Here is a 14654-nt window from a genome sequence, read left to right on the forward strand (position 1 = left end):
TCTTGTAATTAAACTCTGGGATAATACTGTACCTTTTGTCAGTGGATATTTAGACGCCTTTTGCAAGTGTTACATAATGGTGATGGCTTCAACTACAGAATCTCATAAGGAGTTCCAGAAGTCCAGCACTCGCCGGGTCTCATACTATTGCCTCTAGTTCTGGTTGAGGACATGGTTAAAATTTTGTCGTTTTTACTTAAATCATATTGTTCCTAAAAAAACGCCTATATTTGAGAGTTGGAAGTCGTATCTCGAGTGAGTATGGGGAGTTTTCAATAGTTTGAACTTGTTTACGCACAAAGGAATAGTTTTAATATATAAAAACCCTAAACGAAAAGTAATCTATACAGAGTATGTTAATTTAGGTTAGAATCAAACATTTTCAAATTACATGTAAGGAAAAAAACTTGAGATACAAATCATGAGCACTAGCTACTAGTCATCGTCGGAGACCCACGGATGATCGCACTACATTACGCTACACTTTGATATATAATTATCACCCATGGGCAAACTCGTTGTAAAATCCCTGTAGGTAATTCATATGCATGAAGAATTTGATTGGTTCCAGTACATTTTTGCGATGGGATTTCATACAATCAGAGTAAGCGTTATGTTTGGGTAAGCGATACTGTGAGCGCACGATCGCGGGTGGTGTATACACGTTTGTGTATGGGCCAGGTATATGAACAAAAGCGTTGTTAGCTTCGTTTATAGCAGTATAGGACTTTATAAGGTATTTCTGTAATAAAATAGTGCTATTAGGGTAGAAATAGGTATTGTCATATGAGTGTTTTATACTAATAGTCTTAATGTTATTAGGTATAAGGTATTAATTAGGGCATACGTACGCGTATGTGATAAGTGTAGCGTAGTGCAGTGCGATCACCCGTGTGTCTCCGACGATGGCTACTAGTATAACTCGCACTAATCCAAATCAATAAGATATCAAATCTTTTAAAAATGACATTTATTTCTCAAAATAATTTACAATATTTAAAAAATGAACATTAATATGAAATAGTGAAAAGCTACAGTTAAATTGATGATGTTCATATCTTTAAAACATGAAAATATACAACGTTAAATTATACAGTTGACGTAAACAACAGTAAGCGTGCCTGATTTATTCTAAATTTGTGTTGAAAAACGCTGATTTGTACAGAATATCTGTAAATAATATACAATAACTTCTTGAACAACAATGTACATGCATACTGTTGACTACAAGAATGTAACACTATAACGTAAACATGTACCACACCATATAACATAAGTTCACTTGTACAAGAACAATGTTGACTTGTTCAACATTGTACAAAACTGAACACATGTAACGGTGAATTGTAATACAGTGCACAACTTTAATTTGTAAACATGTACTACATCGCACAGCATGGAAAACGAACTGAAACAAAATATACCGATTTGTGCAACAAACGATACCCTGGTATGTACAACATATTGGATTAATGTTATGTATCGCGCAGCGTGTTTATAAATATCAACTGAAATTTATTCATACATGTTCGACGTTTATATGGAACAAGGACATCTGTTATAATCTTTATCTCTTAATTATTATTTTTATCATGAAATTGATATATATCGACCTTGAAATATATCATTTAATTCGCCTTATCGTGTTCCAAATTGACTGTAAGATTGGTTATGTTCAACAAACCAAATCTCCAAACGATAACGGAATAAGCACGTAATAAACAACTTGTAATGTACCAAACAGGACTATTTTAAGATCTTACATAGTATGGTGCCCAAGATATTGTTTTCGTGGTTCAAGGTCGCCCCTTAAATAACATGACCAATAAAAAATTGAACTGATTAATACAAACGAGAGCGTTTTATCGTTCATCAAAGATGGAATTAAAATTGTATCATATACCGTTAGCGACAAAACTATTTTCTAAATCTGTTATACATTATATCAGTTATACATTAACTAATGAGTTAAAAAAATCATCAATTGTTATAAGTTGTGGTACCCTAAACAAAAGCTACAATATGTCTTTGTAAAATAGCATCGACATTCAAACGAACATGTGAAATACGTCATCACAACGGCTGTACTCTGCTAGAAGGAAATATTAAGCTTGATTGCAAAAGGTAAAAACATCAATACTGACATTTAATAATGTTATTATACATAAAATATGTTTACGAAAATGAGATGATCCGATGGTACTAGTTTAATGTGCTATCCTTACACCCTATATTTGTATAACACAACCATGTTTTAGATACTAATGTAGAATATTTACAACTTCAAACAAGGACACATACAACACTTTTTGATTATTGCATTTTCTTTTCCATTTCTCCCTACGGCACACAAATGTACAAAAATGTGTCTTCTTTAGCTCGAACTATCACGAGGTAGAGAAGTGAACAGAGTCTTGATGATAACACAGAACCCCCAATCTCTCCCTTCAATCTCAACATTTTCACCCACAAAATATTCCATATATTTATTGCTTTGGACCCTGCTCATAGAATGACCAGCTTAAAACTACCAAAAGTTGATCTCGGATAACCCTCGGATAGAATAGTCAGCGGAGAAGGAGCGAACCTGGCCAAACATCAGCAGTGACTGGAGAAAGGTAGAGGCTGTGGGTGATGTCCCTTTTCTAAAACCGGCTGTGGACTGGCTCGGATCAGTGGGGACGAATCCCTGGATAGAAAGGCAGGCTGGTCCAGATTAGCGGAGGTTCGGGAGCTGCTTCAGTCCTCCAAATCCCTCCTGTTCTGGGGTAGTCTGGAGGTATATTCCAGAGAAGCCCTTCCAATTGATGGTGTCATCTGATTTGAAGCGAATCAGAAGGTATTCCCCTGACGATATTATCTCAGATGGAACCTACAAAAAAGAAAGAAACATCAGGATGCAAACTTTGTTAAACTAGGTCACATTTGAGTTAAGAATTTATAAAGAACCAAAAACGCTTGCAGTCAGCTTCTGTTTAGCTAGGACACACAGAAGGTAAAACTGGACATAGATTAAACAAATATATACACACAAAGACTGTTCTGTTTTATTAGGGTACATTGTACGTATGGACTACAATAATAGCAAGCAGAAAACTCCAGAAAACATTTTTCGGTTTTTATTAGGACATTATGAACCAAAAGAAAACTGAATTAATCGTACCTTGCTCCCACAGTATCTATCCACCAATGGGTCTGTGTCGTGCATCCCATCGTATATCTCCACGTTATCATACCTGTTGTGACCAAATTATTGTCATTATTATTTGAGCTTTATAATGTTTAGGGAAATAAGTCTTTACTACAGTTATCAGAGGCAGCAACCAACTCTAAGTTAAGAATGGAACCTTCAACACCATACGCTTATCACTAAGTTCGCGTCCTAAGGATATCTCGGATTCTATAAAAAAAAAGTGTACATTAAAACACACTAGAACTCTAAGCCAATATCTAACAAATACCACCATTACCCCTCATTTGGGGGACTTGTTAACCAAGTTACACATTAGTTTTGAAAATATGACCCAAGTGTGCTCACCAATGATCTAGACACAAATGTCTTTTATGTTCGTTTTGACGTCTCATTTTGAAACCAATTTTCAGCTTAATCGAACAGTATCTAAATTTTAACCAATCAGAAACCTCTGTTTTGTTGCAAAGTTAACTGTTATCAAACAATGTCGTATGATGAGTGTTAAACATTCGGTAAGACATTCGTATGTTACATCACTTACCCATAATTAATGATACAAAAATACTAATGAATTATTCGTTATTTAAAAAATCAAAACCCGTATACAATAGCAGCCAGTTTCGGAAATAAAGCCTACTTGCACATTTACCCAGGGTACCCAACATAACTGTAAAGATTCATTGAAATTAATCTAGTAGTGAAGGTGAATATCGGACGACAGACAGATATCCAGGCAGTGTGATTCTAGAATATTCACCTTTGTTGCCGGGGTATAATGAAACCATAAAGCACTCACCCGCATTCGCTTTCATCTTCTATTTCAAATGTGACAAAGTAGAACTTAATGCGCTTGTTGCTTTTTGCCTCAATCACCCACTCGCACTCCATCTTATTGTCGTAGTTCTGATCGCCATATTTGGAGTGAGAGTACAACCTTTGCTGGCCGTCCTTAGCCGTTAGGTGACCACCACATTCTGTAGGGGAAATGAATTTTGTAGACATGTTAATCTTACGGCAAATATTATCACTTAGCAGTAAACTTTACTTCTAATTATAATTCTAAGTTCAAAAGATTAAGTGAAACAGCTGTTTAATGTATTACCAGCTTTTAAGATTAATCCTAATATTTGTAGTAATGCATTAAAATGAGTACTGTGCTACTTTTAAAGACGCGGTGAGCTGTTTCAGTTGCAAAAATGTAATTGCGATGTCCATAGAGAAATATGTACAACTGTTAAATGATGCCATCGTTATTTTAGATATAGCGTACCTGTCTTGTGAAGGGCGTTAAAACCTTTACGTTGTACGGATGCGTCCGAGTAGAAGACCATATACATGACGTTACTATTCGAGCTGATGGGACGAGGGACGCTACTTCCACAGAAACGCCCCAGACTCCTGGCATTGGAATCCTTGCCGTCAAAGATCTCGATATGATCGTACGTACACTCCTGATGGGGCTCCAACTCGAAGTGCTGGAAAACCAGTTTGATCCGATGTCCCTCCGTGGTCGTAAATTGCCATACGCAGTCCTTTCGGCTTGGGTAGTAGTCGGGCCAATTAGGACTGCTTATCTCCCCTTGAGGATCGCTGATGGTGTGCTGACACCCACCTAGTGCAATAGATGTAGAGATGTAAGGTACGTACAACACCGATCTCAACCACTTAGGATTAGGTCACATGTCACATCAAGTGACGGTAAGAGATTCTGTTTAAAACCCATCTCACGATTTTTGAATCAAGGACAAAGCTCGCCCAGTCCTTAGTACATTAATGTGTGGAAAAAATGCTACTGCTCACTATCTCATAGTCTTAACTTTGGCATACATTGTGTCATTAGAATTTATCACATCCACTTACCAAATGTCGAACTTTGATATTGTATATAACCAGGAACAGGAAAAGTAGTAAAAGTGTGGCTTGCAAACGGATATAAGAACAATATTATCCAGCTCAGTATTACAAACAAATACAAAATGAAAGTCATTGAAGGATCCGTTAGTGACAAAATGCGTAATCTTTTCATTAAATCTGGAGTGGAGATTGATTTGAGTTGTTAATTTTACCTTCTTTACAGTCATGGTTGTTTTCATGAAGAGTGAATCCGTTGTGACATGCGCACTCATAGCTTCCGACTGTGTTCTTACAGATGTGTTGACATCCTCCGTTGTTTACAGCACATTCATCCATGTCTGAAAATGGGGAAAACAGATCCGTTATATCTCCAGGCAATCGGTATTGACTGCACGTTTGTAAATTCTCAGCAGTATCTTACAATTTCTACGTGTTGAAAAAGCCTCAAATGTATGAATGGAAACCTATCACATTTGGGTTATTGCGTGTTACGATATGAACATTTACATCAGCTGACCATACCTGTGAAGAAGACAGCCTGGAATCCCGTTTTCTGTACAGAGTTATCGGAATTAAACTCTATCCGGAGTGTGTTGCTCTCTGAAGTGATCGGCATGGGGAGGTTAGAACCACAGAAGATTCCATGTACGACAGCCTCTGTTCCGACGCCGCTGCTCACCCTCACAGAGTCGTACTCACAATCTTGCTGTTTTACAAAAAAACACAAGAATACGTTTTAATACAGAAAATGAAAATCTAACTAAAATAGTCGGAGTGAAGAGAGGAAAGAGCAGAGAAGCCATTGTGCACAAACAGAACATAGCAAGAACATTGTGTTCCTGAAGTGTCATTTATGTCGTCTGCTACTCAAAGTAAAATATCATACAAATCCATTATTTTCTTAACCCCACTAGTACTATCGTTATGATCATACTACACAATGTCTACTGGTAACTTTAGATACTTTTCAGTTTTGAAAACTCTTATCAAGCTTTGTTGTCAAATCAAATTTTTAAAAACCCTTTAATTGATTCTGATGTAATGACCAATATGGCGAGATAACGTGAAAGTGGTTATTTCGTTTGTAGGGTTATAAAAAGGATAACATTCCGTTACATATGCAATATAGTAACTGATCTAATAGCTGTACTCCCCTCCATATCAAAAAGTATGAATTGGAGTAGGATGTGAAGATATACATTGTAGATTAATATTGCTTTATATACAAACAAATTAGAACATTTACTTACATTGCTTCTCTCCATATCAAAGTGTATGGATTGGAGTATGATTTGAAGTTTTTAACATTTCTTTATATACGAATTAAAACGTATTTAGAACATATACTTACATTGTTCCCCTCCATATCAAAGTGTGTGAAGTTGAGGGTGATCCTGTACTGGTCAGGTGCCACGATCTCCCACACACACATCTTGTTGGGTGGGTACAGGTCAGGGAAGGAAGGACTCTGGATGGTACCATTGGCAAGGTCGATGTAGCCTCCACATGCATCTGGAAACAATAAAGTAAACATTTTCTCCATTATGTCTCTCATATATATTTTGGTACAAAATACAACGCTGTGAGCGGGCGGTCGGTGGTCAGTCTGAATAATCTGACGCTAACGTAAAGAGATATGTTTTAGTAGTTTAACAGAAGAACTTATTGTCATGTGCACTTGTATGTTGCCTTACATGTGTCTATTTCTTGTTACATTTAATATCCACATGTTTTCGTATGTTAATACCAATAAACATCTCAAAGTCTTGTGAACTGTACTGACAGATTTCTATAACCAAATATTACCTTCACACTTTTTGCCGTCGGAGTGCAGCTCGAAGCCTATTTTACATTCACATTTGAAGTTTCCGAGCGTATTGACACATATATGGTCACAACCGTGATACTCTGTGGCGCATTCGTCGTATTCTGTAATATCAAGAAGTCATGTCATATTTGTGTTTATACCATTGTACTTAAAGAAATGCTTTTTGGTTATCCTCAAATCAGTGATAGCAATATTTTATCACGCTTATTTGTTACTTGATTCCATTGCAACAACGAAACTAACAAGCATTCCCTTATACAGTGACAAAATAGAGTTAAAGTAGGTCAATTATTTCATATTCTGGACCACTCTTCATAAGTGATCTACTGAATATACTGTTAGCCAGTATTAAGTCATAAGGCATGCTGGTCATTTGATCTTATTATATCAAAACTTCGCACTGAAATATGATTATCCAAGCAACATTTCTGTGTTGTTGATAAAGCAATTATTGAATTGCGCGGATGCCTATCTGCTCTAACTTATAAAACTAATACCGTGCTACAGTTATGTACATTTACAGTTTAAAACCTATTAAGACTTCATGTTAAAATCTGTCTTCTCAAATAAAAAACTAAAAGCCATGACTTGCGTGACCTTTCATGTTGACGCTTGAACTAATATTTTTATTATAGCGCAGTAACACGTTACGCCCTACCTTTTACAAAGGAAGCTGCGAAGCCCGCCTTTTGTACCGAGCCGTCAGACACAAACTTAACATATAACTTATTTCCTGTAGATTTTATATCTTCCGGAATCTTGTAGCCACAGAAACGACCTATCAGCGGGGAATTGTCCTCGTGACCGTCTCGTATCTCCAGGTAGTCATATACGCAATTGTCGTGATTTTCAATCTGTAAAATTATCAAACATATACATTATAGGATAAGTATATAATATTATCATTATATGATTATTATACAGTTTTAAATCTAAACTCTAAGTCTAGATGAAAATAACATTTGATTACGCTTAAAAAACCTATAAACTCGCACTAAGACCATGTGGTTCTTCTTAGGTTTGGACATTTAACCTTCAAAGTAATTCAGGTAACCTACGGAAATTTCTTATTTTTTCCATTTTGATTGTTTTAGACAGCGTATTTTTGAAGTCTAATAGACTGACGTATCGGCATTGTAAACAAATCAGATGGATCTTTGATATAGACAGGCACTTAATAAACTGCTGTTGTTGGCACCGATATCTAAATTTCCAGTTTGTTTATGCTGTCAAACGGGCTGCCATAATGGTTGTTGGTACGCATTACCGGACCCATTGAGTATAGTAACACAATTATACCTGTGATATTCAGGTGTGGTCTGATCACACAAGTTACACACCTGGTTTCTACAAACAGGATTCCCTCCTTAATAGTGAAATAATTGCATAACAGCTAACATATGGAAAACAGCCAGAAGGTACGCTGATATATATAGTGAAACTGGGCTGAGCTAATACATTTTTAACGTACCGATAAACTTCATGCATATACTTCAATGGGGATAGGCACATTTGGGTAATACGTATTTCGGCTAGCGACACACACAAACAAGACGATTGAATGTTGCTGTCCTCTGAGTGGCCAGCAAGGTAATCATATTACATAAAGAAAATTTCTACCCATAAGCGTGATCGAGGTCAAAATATAAGTTTCGCAAAAAAAAGCATACCGAGGTCTCTAAATCAAAATCAGTCCGTTTTTGTGAACATGAACTAAACATCTACACATGACGTCTGATTATAACAGCTGTATAGAGAATCTATCTGATTTTATAATCTATAAAACGTGAGTATTAATTCCGCGATGACAGGCTTTGTTTCCTACCTCAAAAGACTGGAATTTGAGAGCAACAGAGTAATCCTCCTCCACCGTGATTTTCCAGACGCACTCCTTGTTCGGTTTGTAGTCGTCAGGATAGTTAGGACTGGTTAACTGGCCGTTTTCTTTGTAAATCTCGCCACCACAGATAGCTGACCAAATTAAAATGAATCTGAATTATGTTTACAAATTAATTATGTTTGTAAAATGTAGATTCCATTAAGTCAACTTTATTACTGAATTTTCCTTATTCCTTAAATTCTTAATGAGATAAAACGTTTATATTCGACAAACAACGAATGGCGGTAGCAAAAATGATTTTAACCTTTCATATCTAAAACTCGTGAATTGGATCTCACCTTCATACTGTGCACTGAACCCTGTCCCTTGACCCCTGCTTGACCTATATTCCAACCACATGCGGCTGTCTGAAGAGATGAGGGTCGGTGGAATTCGATCACCACAGTAACGACCTGTAAAAGATCATAACGTTATAAGTCACGCTGTATGTGTCATATTTATTACGTGCGACTAAAACAGTCCTACATGTAGAATACATGTTATGATCCATCGTTTCATGTTTAATGTCATTCCTGTAGCCGTGTTACCTATAACTGCTCATTGATGTCACCAAACACGTGGGATCTTTATCTTAACACCGGGATTGCTGGTAAGGTACACTGAGTTCGATATTAATGTAAACGATTCCCCATTAAATGCCACTGCCCACAAGATTGGCACTCATGTAAGTATAATGTTGATGATGCACAAACGCGGAGAGACAATATATGGCTGATAAGTCTGAAAACATATTACCCAGTATATAAAAAAAAACATGCAATATTCAAAAGATGCAAATATGTTTATTTGCTGAAAATGAAGTTTATTTCATTCTTCATATATTGAAGCTATGCGAATGGGATATTAAGGGTATTGATAGTTTTTGAGGATTTTTGACTGGACCATCATTAGAAGGCTAAAGCCAATGTTTTGTTATACCATCATCCCATTTACTACGAGGTTGATGACCTCCACCTTCTAATAATTGTACTAATATACCCACAATGTTTATAGTATCTGTGGCCATGACCGTCTGTCCTCGCTCCACGATAAAACGCCAATGATATGGGATTATCCTATGTCACAGAAATTGGTCGTTAAGATAACAATGGATCCGTGCCAAAGTTAATGGAGGAATTGAACCAGGTGTGCGGATGTTGTATTTATAAGGTACATCCTTGGTGCATCACCCACCACAACTTATCAACCAAAATGCATCATAAGTGCATCCTCAGATTGTATGATGTTATATATAGTGCATCACAACGTACAGATCTGAACCAGGCGGTCCGCACAGGGGGTGCTGTATTTACAGAGACAAAGCATTCAGATACAAGTTGCCACGTCTAGACGGACGTGTTGTAGATATACCTGTCTTCAGGATTTCTGCTTCTTACATAAGTTGTAATTTGGTGAGATCATTTTTCCATGCATTATTCATCTTACATATTTTGAATAACTCTTCTATGATTAAAATGCAGCACATAAACCAGATTCCCTAGATTTCACGTAAGTACGATTCACTTGACGGTAAAATTAGTCCAATGAATTAAGCATTTTTCTGCAACCTTTAATTTTATTGTAAATATAAATCCTACAACATTTTATGGTAGTAGGTTAGTCAAGACATTGACTTATGTCATAAATACGCACGTGATAACTTAAACATACAGTATTTCAGAAAATATATCAAACCCCAAATTTTTCATGTTTTATAATGATTTGGAAACTTATGGTAGTAGAAAAAATAGCATATGCAAGTAATATCATGTATATCGCCCAATTAAAAACTAAGAATGTAATTTAATGTAAATGTAACAACTTTTAATGTCAATTTACTGTCTTAAAGTCATAACATACTCTTTTTATATCTATAAACCCATGGAGGCCCACATATCAATTTGTATTTGAAACAAATGGTTGAGAAGTAACCAAGCATCTCTACGATGTATCATCAGCTGATGGGGTAGTTCCTACATAAACTTGACAAAGCCAGTTTTATTACCGATCCAGCGAGTGTATGTTGTTTGTCTTATCAGCGGGAAAGAATGCTTTTGATTACCCATCTTACACTTTCTAACCTGTTTAAATGTATTTTTATTGACACTTCAGCCCTACAAAAGAGTACACTACCCATAACATTGCAATATTTTGTTAGGTTTTATAGCGTACATAATACATGACGACTTTGTGAGTCAACTATATACTCCAAATCGATACTGGCCTGTCAATGTTACGATGGATATACCCAAACACTGCCAATTATACGTCTATATAGGCTACACATGCGGTTCCTCTTCCTTCTCTCATATTTTTCAATGTTACATTCACCTACTGGACGTTATATATTGTCTATGTATTCAGCTCACTCTATCGGCCGTTGTGTTTCCCATCTAATTACACAAATCTACAGCATGTTATTTCACTAACCACAATACTAATTGTCTACATGAAGTTATACTACCATAGTATTACAATGTATCAACTTTTAGTGATCATGTAACAAGGTGCAGGATTTATAATAAATATAATCACTGATTCTGTCAAGGATGTATCTCGGGACCTCTCGATGATGCTCAACCGATCGCGCTAAAGTTCTCTCTAACTGAGTGGTATATCGCAACTAGTATTGACCAAAGTAACAAATTATAAGAATCATATAGTATATACATTATACAGGGTATCATGTCCAACACGTTTATAAGATAATTCGAAAATACATATAAGAAGGAAGTATGCTTTCCTGCCACAACAGATTTACTTCCTACATCCTTAAGTTAGTTAGTGGGGTACGCATTGATAGGCATTGTCTACCATTAGTTTTTCCTCAGGCCTAACTTGAAAGGTTTCTTATCAGATATAACTAAATTAGGGATAATCTATCTTAACAAGACATTAAAGTGTCTGTCATAGCCAAGAAACTCTTTCCTTATACATGTATCATGATATATTGTGCCAGCTAGAGTCAGTGATTAAGGAACATATTTCCGTCGTCGTGATCCAGGAACTACAGTCAAATGGTAACAATGTGACCTTCTTGCTCAATATGATAGCATGATCGTCTTTCATTAGTAGGAACGCGCAGTAATGGATTTATGTTATAAATTAATTCTGTAATAGACAGAAGCAAGCCCTATGGTCATGACCGATTAGAATGGAATAATGGTTTAATCATAATGACGGTCCATAACGTAATTGTGGTTATTGGGAGGGAGTATGGACTTTTTCCAAAGTCTGCCTTGGTGGGATCCGCCTTGGTGCGATCAGGTCTTTAACCAAACCTTCAAAGTGATAGTGTCTCTTCATGCTCAATATAATGTGGGATTATTGCCTGTAACATTCTTCATCCACGCCCAATTTGTAAACGATTATTTGTTTATTTGTGGCTTTCGTTGTTCTCGATCCCCCTTCCTCCTCCACGCCCAATATGTAAACGAATATTTTGTTTGTTTGTGACTTTCGTTGTTCTCGATTCCCCTTCCTCCTATATGCCCAATATATAAAGGGTTAATTTATTTGTGGCTTTCGTTGTTCTCGAGCCAACGCTATCGATATTTGTTCACATTAAGGGAGAGAGTGTGAAAGAATTAGCACCACACCCGAACATTTCTAGGCTCCCACGCTCTTTATACTGAATCTACTTCATTGGGTTTAGTAATGGAGTTCCTTAATCATATTGGACATTAAAATATATAATTTGCACATTTATTTTAAAATTTATTTCATTAATGAAAATACGATATCATACTGATGTAGAATGTCATTTGCGTGAAAAAACAAGAGACCTATGGGCCTTAACGGTCACCTGAGTTTTAATATATAATGAAACAAATAATGAAACAAATAAAAGACATATAAACACTATCTACTGGACTTTGAAGTTGGACAGTGATTTATAAATCTGACTTTTTAGTCTATGAAGAGTATTTGCTTCCGTCAAACCTGTGAACTTAGAAGATTTTTTTTTTAATTTTAGTAATTTTGACCCTGTTTGGTCCCACCCTTCTGGTCCCTCACGGGGTCATCGAGAACCGATATGGATGTTAAAATGTTAAAATCTCAGGATAATAATTCTAATCAAGTTTGACTCATTTCCTATGAAAATTGAGCAAATAATGTTCATAAATGTGTTTTTTCTATATAAACAATTGTAAATTTGACCCCCTCCCCAGGGGGTAACGTGAGACCCCAGGGTCATATAATTCACATTTTGTATAAAACACCTTAAGACCTTTCCATCTATAATTATTTGATTCTACCATTTCAAGAATTTCAGAAGAATATTTTTTAAAGTTTGAGCCTATTTGACCCCTTTTGACCCCGCCCCTAAGGCCCCTGGGGGTCAGTCATAGAACATTTGTTAATAGGATTGATTGGCCATCTCATACTTATAATTCTGACAACATTTGAATCAGTTCCTATTACAAATGACCAAATAATGCTCAAAAATGTGTTTTCCCTATATAAGCTAAAGTAAACTTAACCCTCTCCCCAGGGGAAATATAATTCACAATTTTTGTTAAGGACCTTAAGACCTTTCTATCTATGAAGAGTATTTGATTCTACTACATCTGTGAGTAGAGAAGACGATTTTTGAAATTTTGGTAAATTTTACCCCTTTTGGCTCCTCCCACAACCCCCTTGGGGTTGGGGATCATATAATTCACAATTTTGATTAGCCTTATAACTTTTGTACAAAATTTCATTGAAATTGCTTTAGCAGTTTTGGAGAAGAAGTCGAAAATGTAAATTGTTTACGGACATACGACGCATGACTCACGACGGACGACGACGGACAAAAGGCGATTAGAATAGGTCACTTGAGACTACGTCTACTAGGTGATCTAAAACCACATTTCTATAATGAAAAGTATTTGATTCATTCAGAAATTTGACAGAACGATATCAAAGGAAAAAGAAATGAATGGGGAGTTCAGCTAAACTTTAAGGTCTATGAAATGAACATTAATAAAATCACGTTTGTATATATTTTAGTACATTTTGAATTAGTCAGTAAAAACGATAAATAAATCGTCCGTAAAGGTTTCCAAAAAGGACATTTGTAGTAGGTTTACACAAATACGGTAGAATACAATATTAGATATTTTATGAACCCACCAAGTAGAGGTGATCTGATGTAATGGCCGTCACGGATCTCCAGGTAGTCCGTCTCACAGCCCACAGAATCGGGGATATCTAGGGACGTGAAGTTTAGCACGATCTTCTCTCCGTGGGTAGCCGATATCCTCCAATGGCACATCTCGGCCTCGTTAGGCTTGGGGGTGTGGGAGAAGTCGGCTATGGACTCTTGTAGAGTTCTACCGCATTCTGAAATAAAATGACAATATCATCACAACATTTGTACGTGATGGTTGGGTACTTAAACTGTAGATGTTACGAAACCAGACATTTTCAAGTACTTGTGTCATATAAAATCTATAACGTAGCCCTTGTCAAGTACCATAGCATTGTTGATATTTCGTTATTTGATTTGATTGGATAGCGCACCATAGTAGGTACCAGAAATCATTTAATCTGGCTTTAAGAACGTTAATAGCAATACTAATCTAACATATTGCTTTGTTAGAGCATATTACACAATCAGATGTTTGAATCAATATCTATAAAATAAAGCACATTTGACAGACAAAAGTCAAAAACATGACCATAAAAATGATGATGATTATTTCAGGAGTTTATTGGAAGGAAACTAGTTCCGTCTACTGAAAAAGGATTTTTACATGACAGTTTCGTAGTAATGGTCCAGGCTTTTCACGACTTGTGTTTGGAGTAACGATTTACCAATATACATGTATACATGCATCGTTTAGATAGGATTATTTGATTGTTTGTCCACACTTTGAATTTGATATCGGCATCGAATCGCAGAAACAGTTAGT

General features: G+C 36.2%; 1 protein-coding gene across 1 annotated transcript in view; it reads right to left on the reverse strand.

Annotated features, from left to right (window-relative positions):
* Positions 1-953: 953 nt before the first annotated feature.
* LOC138322783 (tolloid-like protein 1) overlaps positions 954-14654 on the reverse strand; it is a 41520-nt gene continuing 27819 nt past the window's right edge. Inside the window, exons 7-18 of the mRNA XM_069266878.1 lie at positions 13873-14082; positions 9054-9167; positions 8701-8846; positions 7534-7729; positions 6854-6976; positions 6399-6559; positions 5570-5753; positions 5260-5385; positions 4464-4805; positions 3990-4167; positions 3164-3236; positions 954-2872 (exon numbers count right to left, since the gene is read on the reverse strand). Of these exons, the coding sequence (XP_069122979.1) occupies positions 2717-2872; positions 3164-3236; positions 3990-4167; positions 4464-4805; positions 5260-5385; positions 5570-5753; positions 6399-6559; positions 6854-6976; positions 7534-7729; positions 8701-8846; positions 9054-9167; positions 13873-14082 (2009 nt within the window). The 3' untranslated portion in view covers positions 954-2716. The remainder of the gene's footprint in view (positions 2873-3163; positions 3237-3989; positions 4168-4463; positions 4806-5259; positions 5386-5569; positions 5754-6398; positions 6560-6853; positions 6977-7533; positions 7730-8700; positions 8847-9053; positions 9168-13872; positions 14083-14654) is intronic.

Source organism: Argopecten irradians, chromosome 5 (assembly GCF_041381155.1).
Source record: "Argopecten irradians isolate NY chromosome 5, Ai_NY, whole genome shotgun sequence".
Classification (NCBI taxonomy): domain Eukaryota; kingdom Metazoa; phylum Mollusca; class Bivalvia; order Pectinida; family Pectinidae; genus Argopecten; species Argopecten irradians.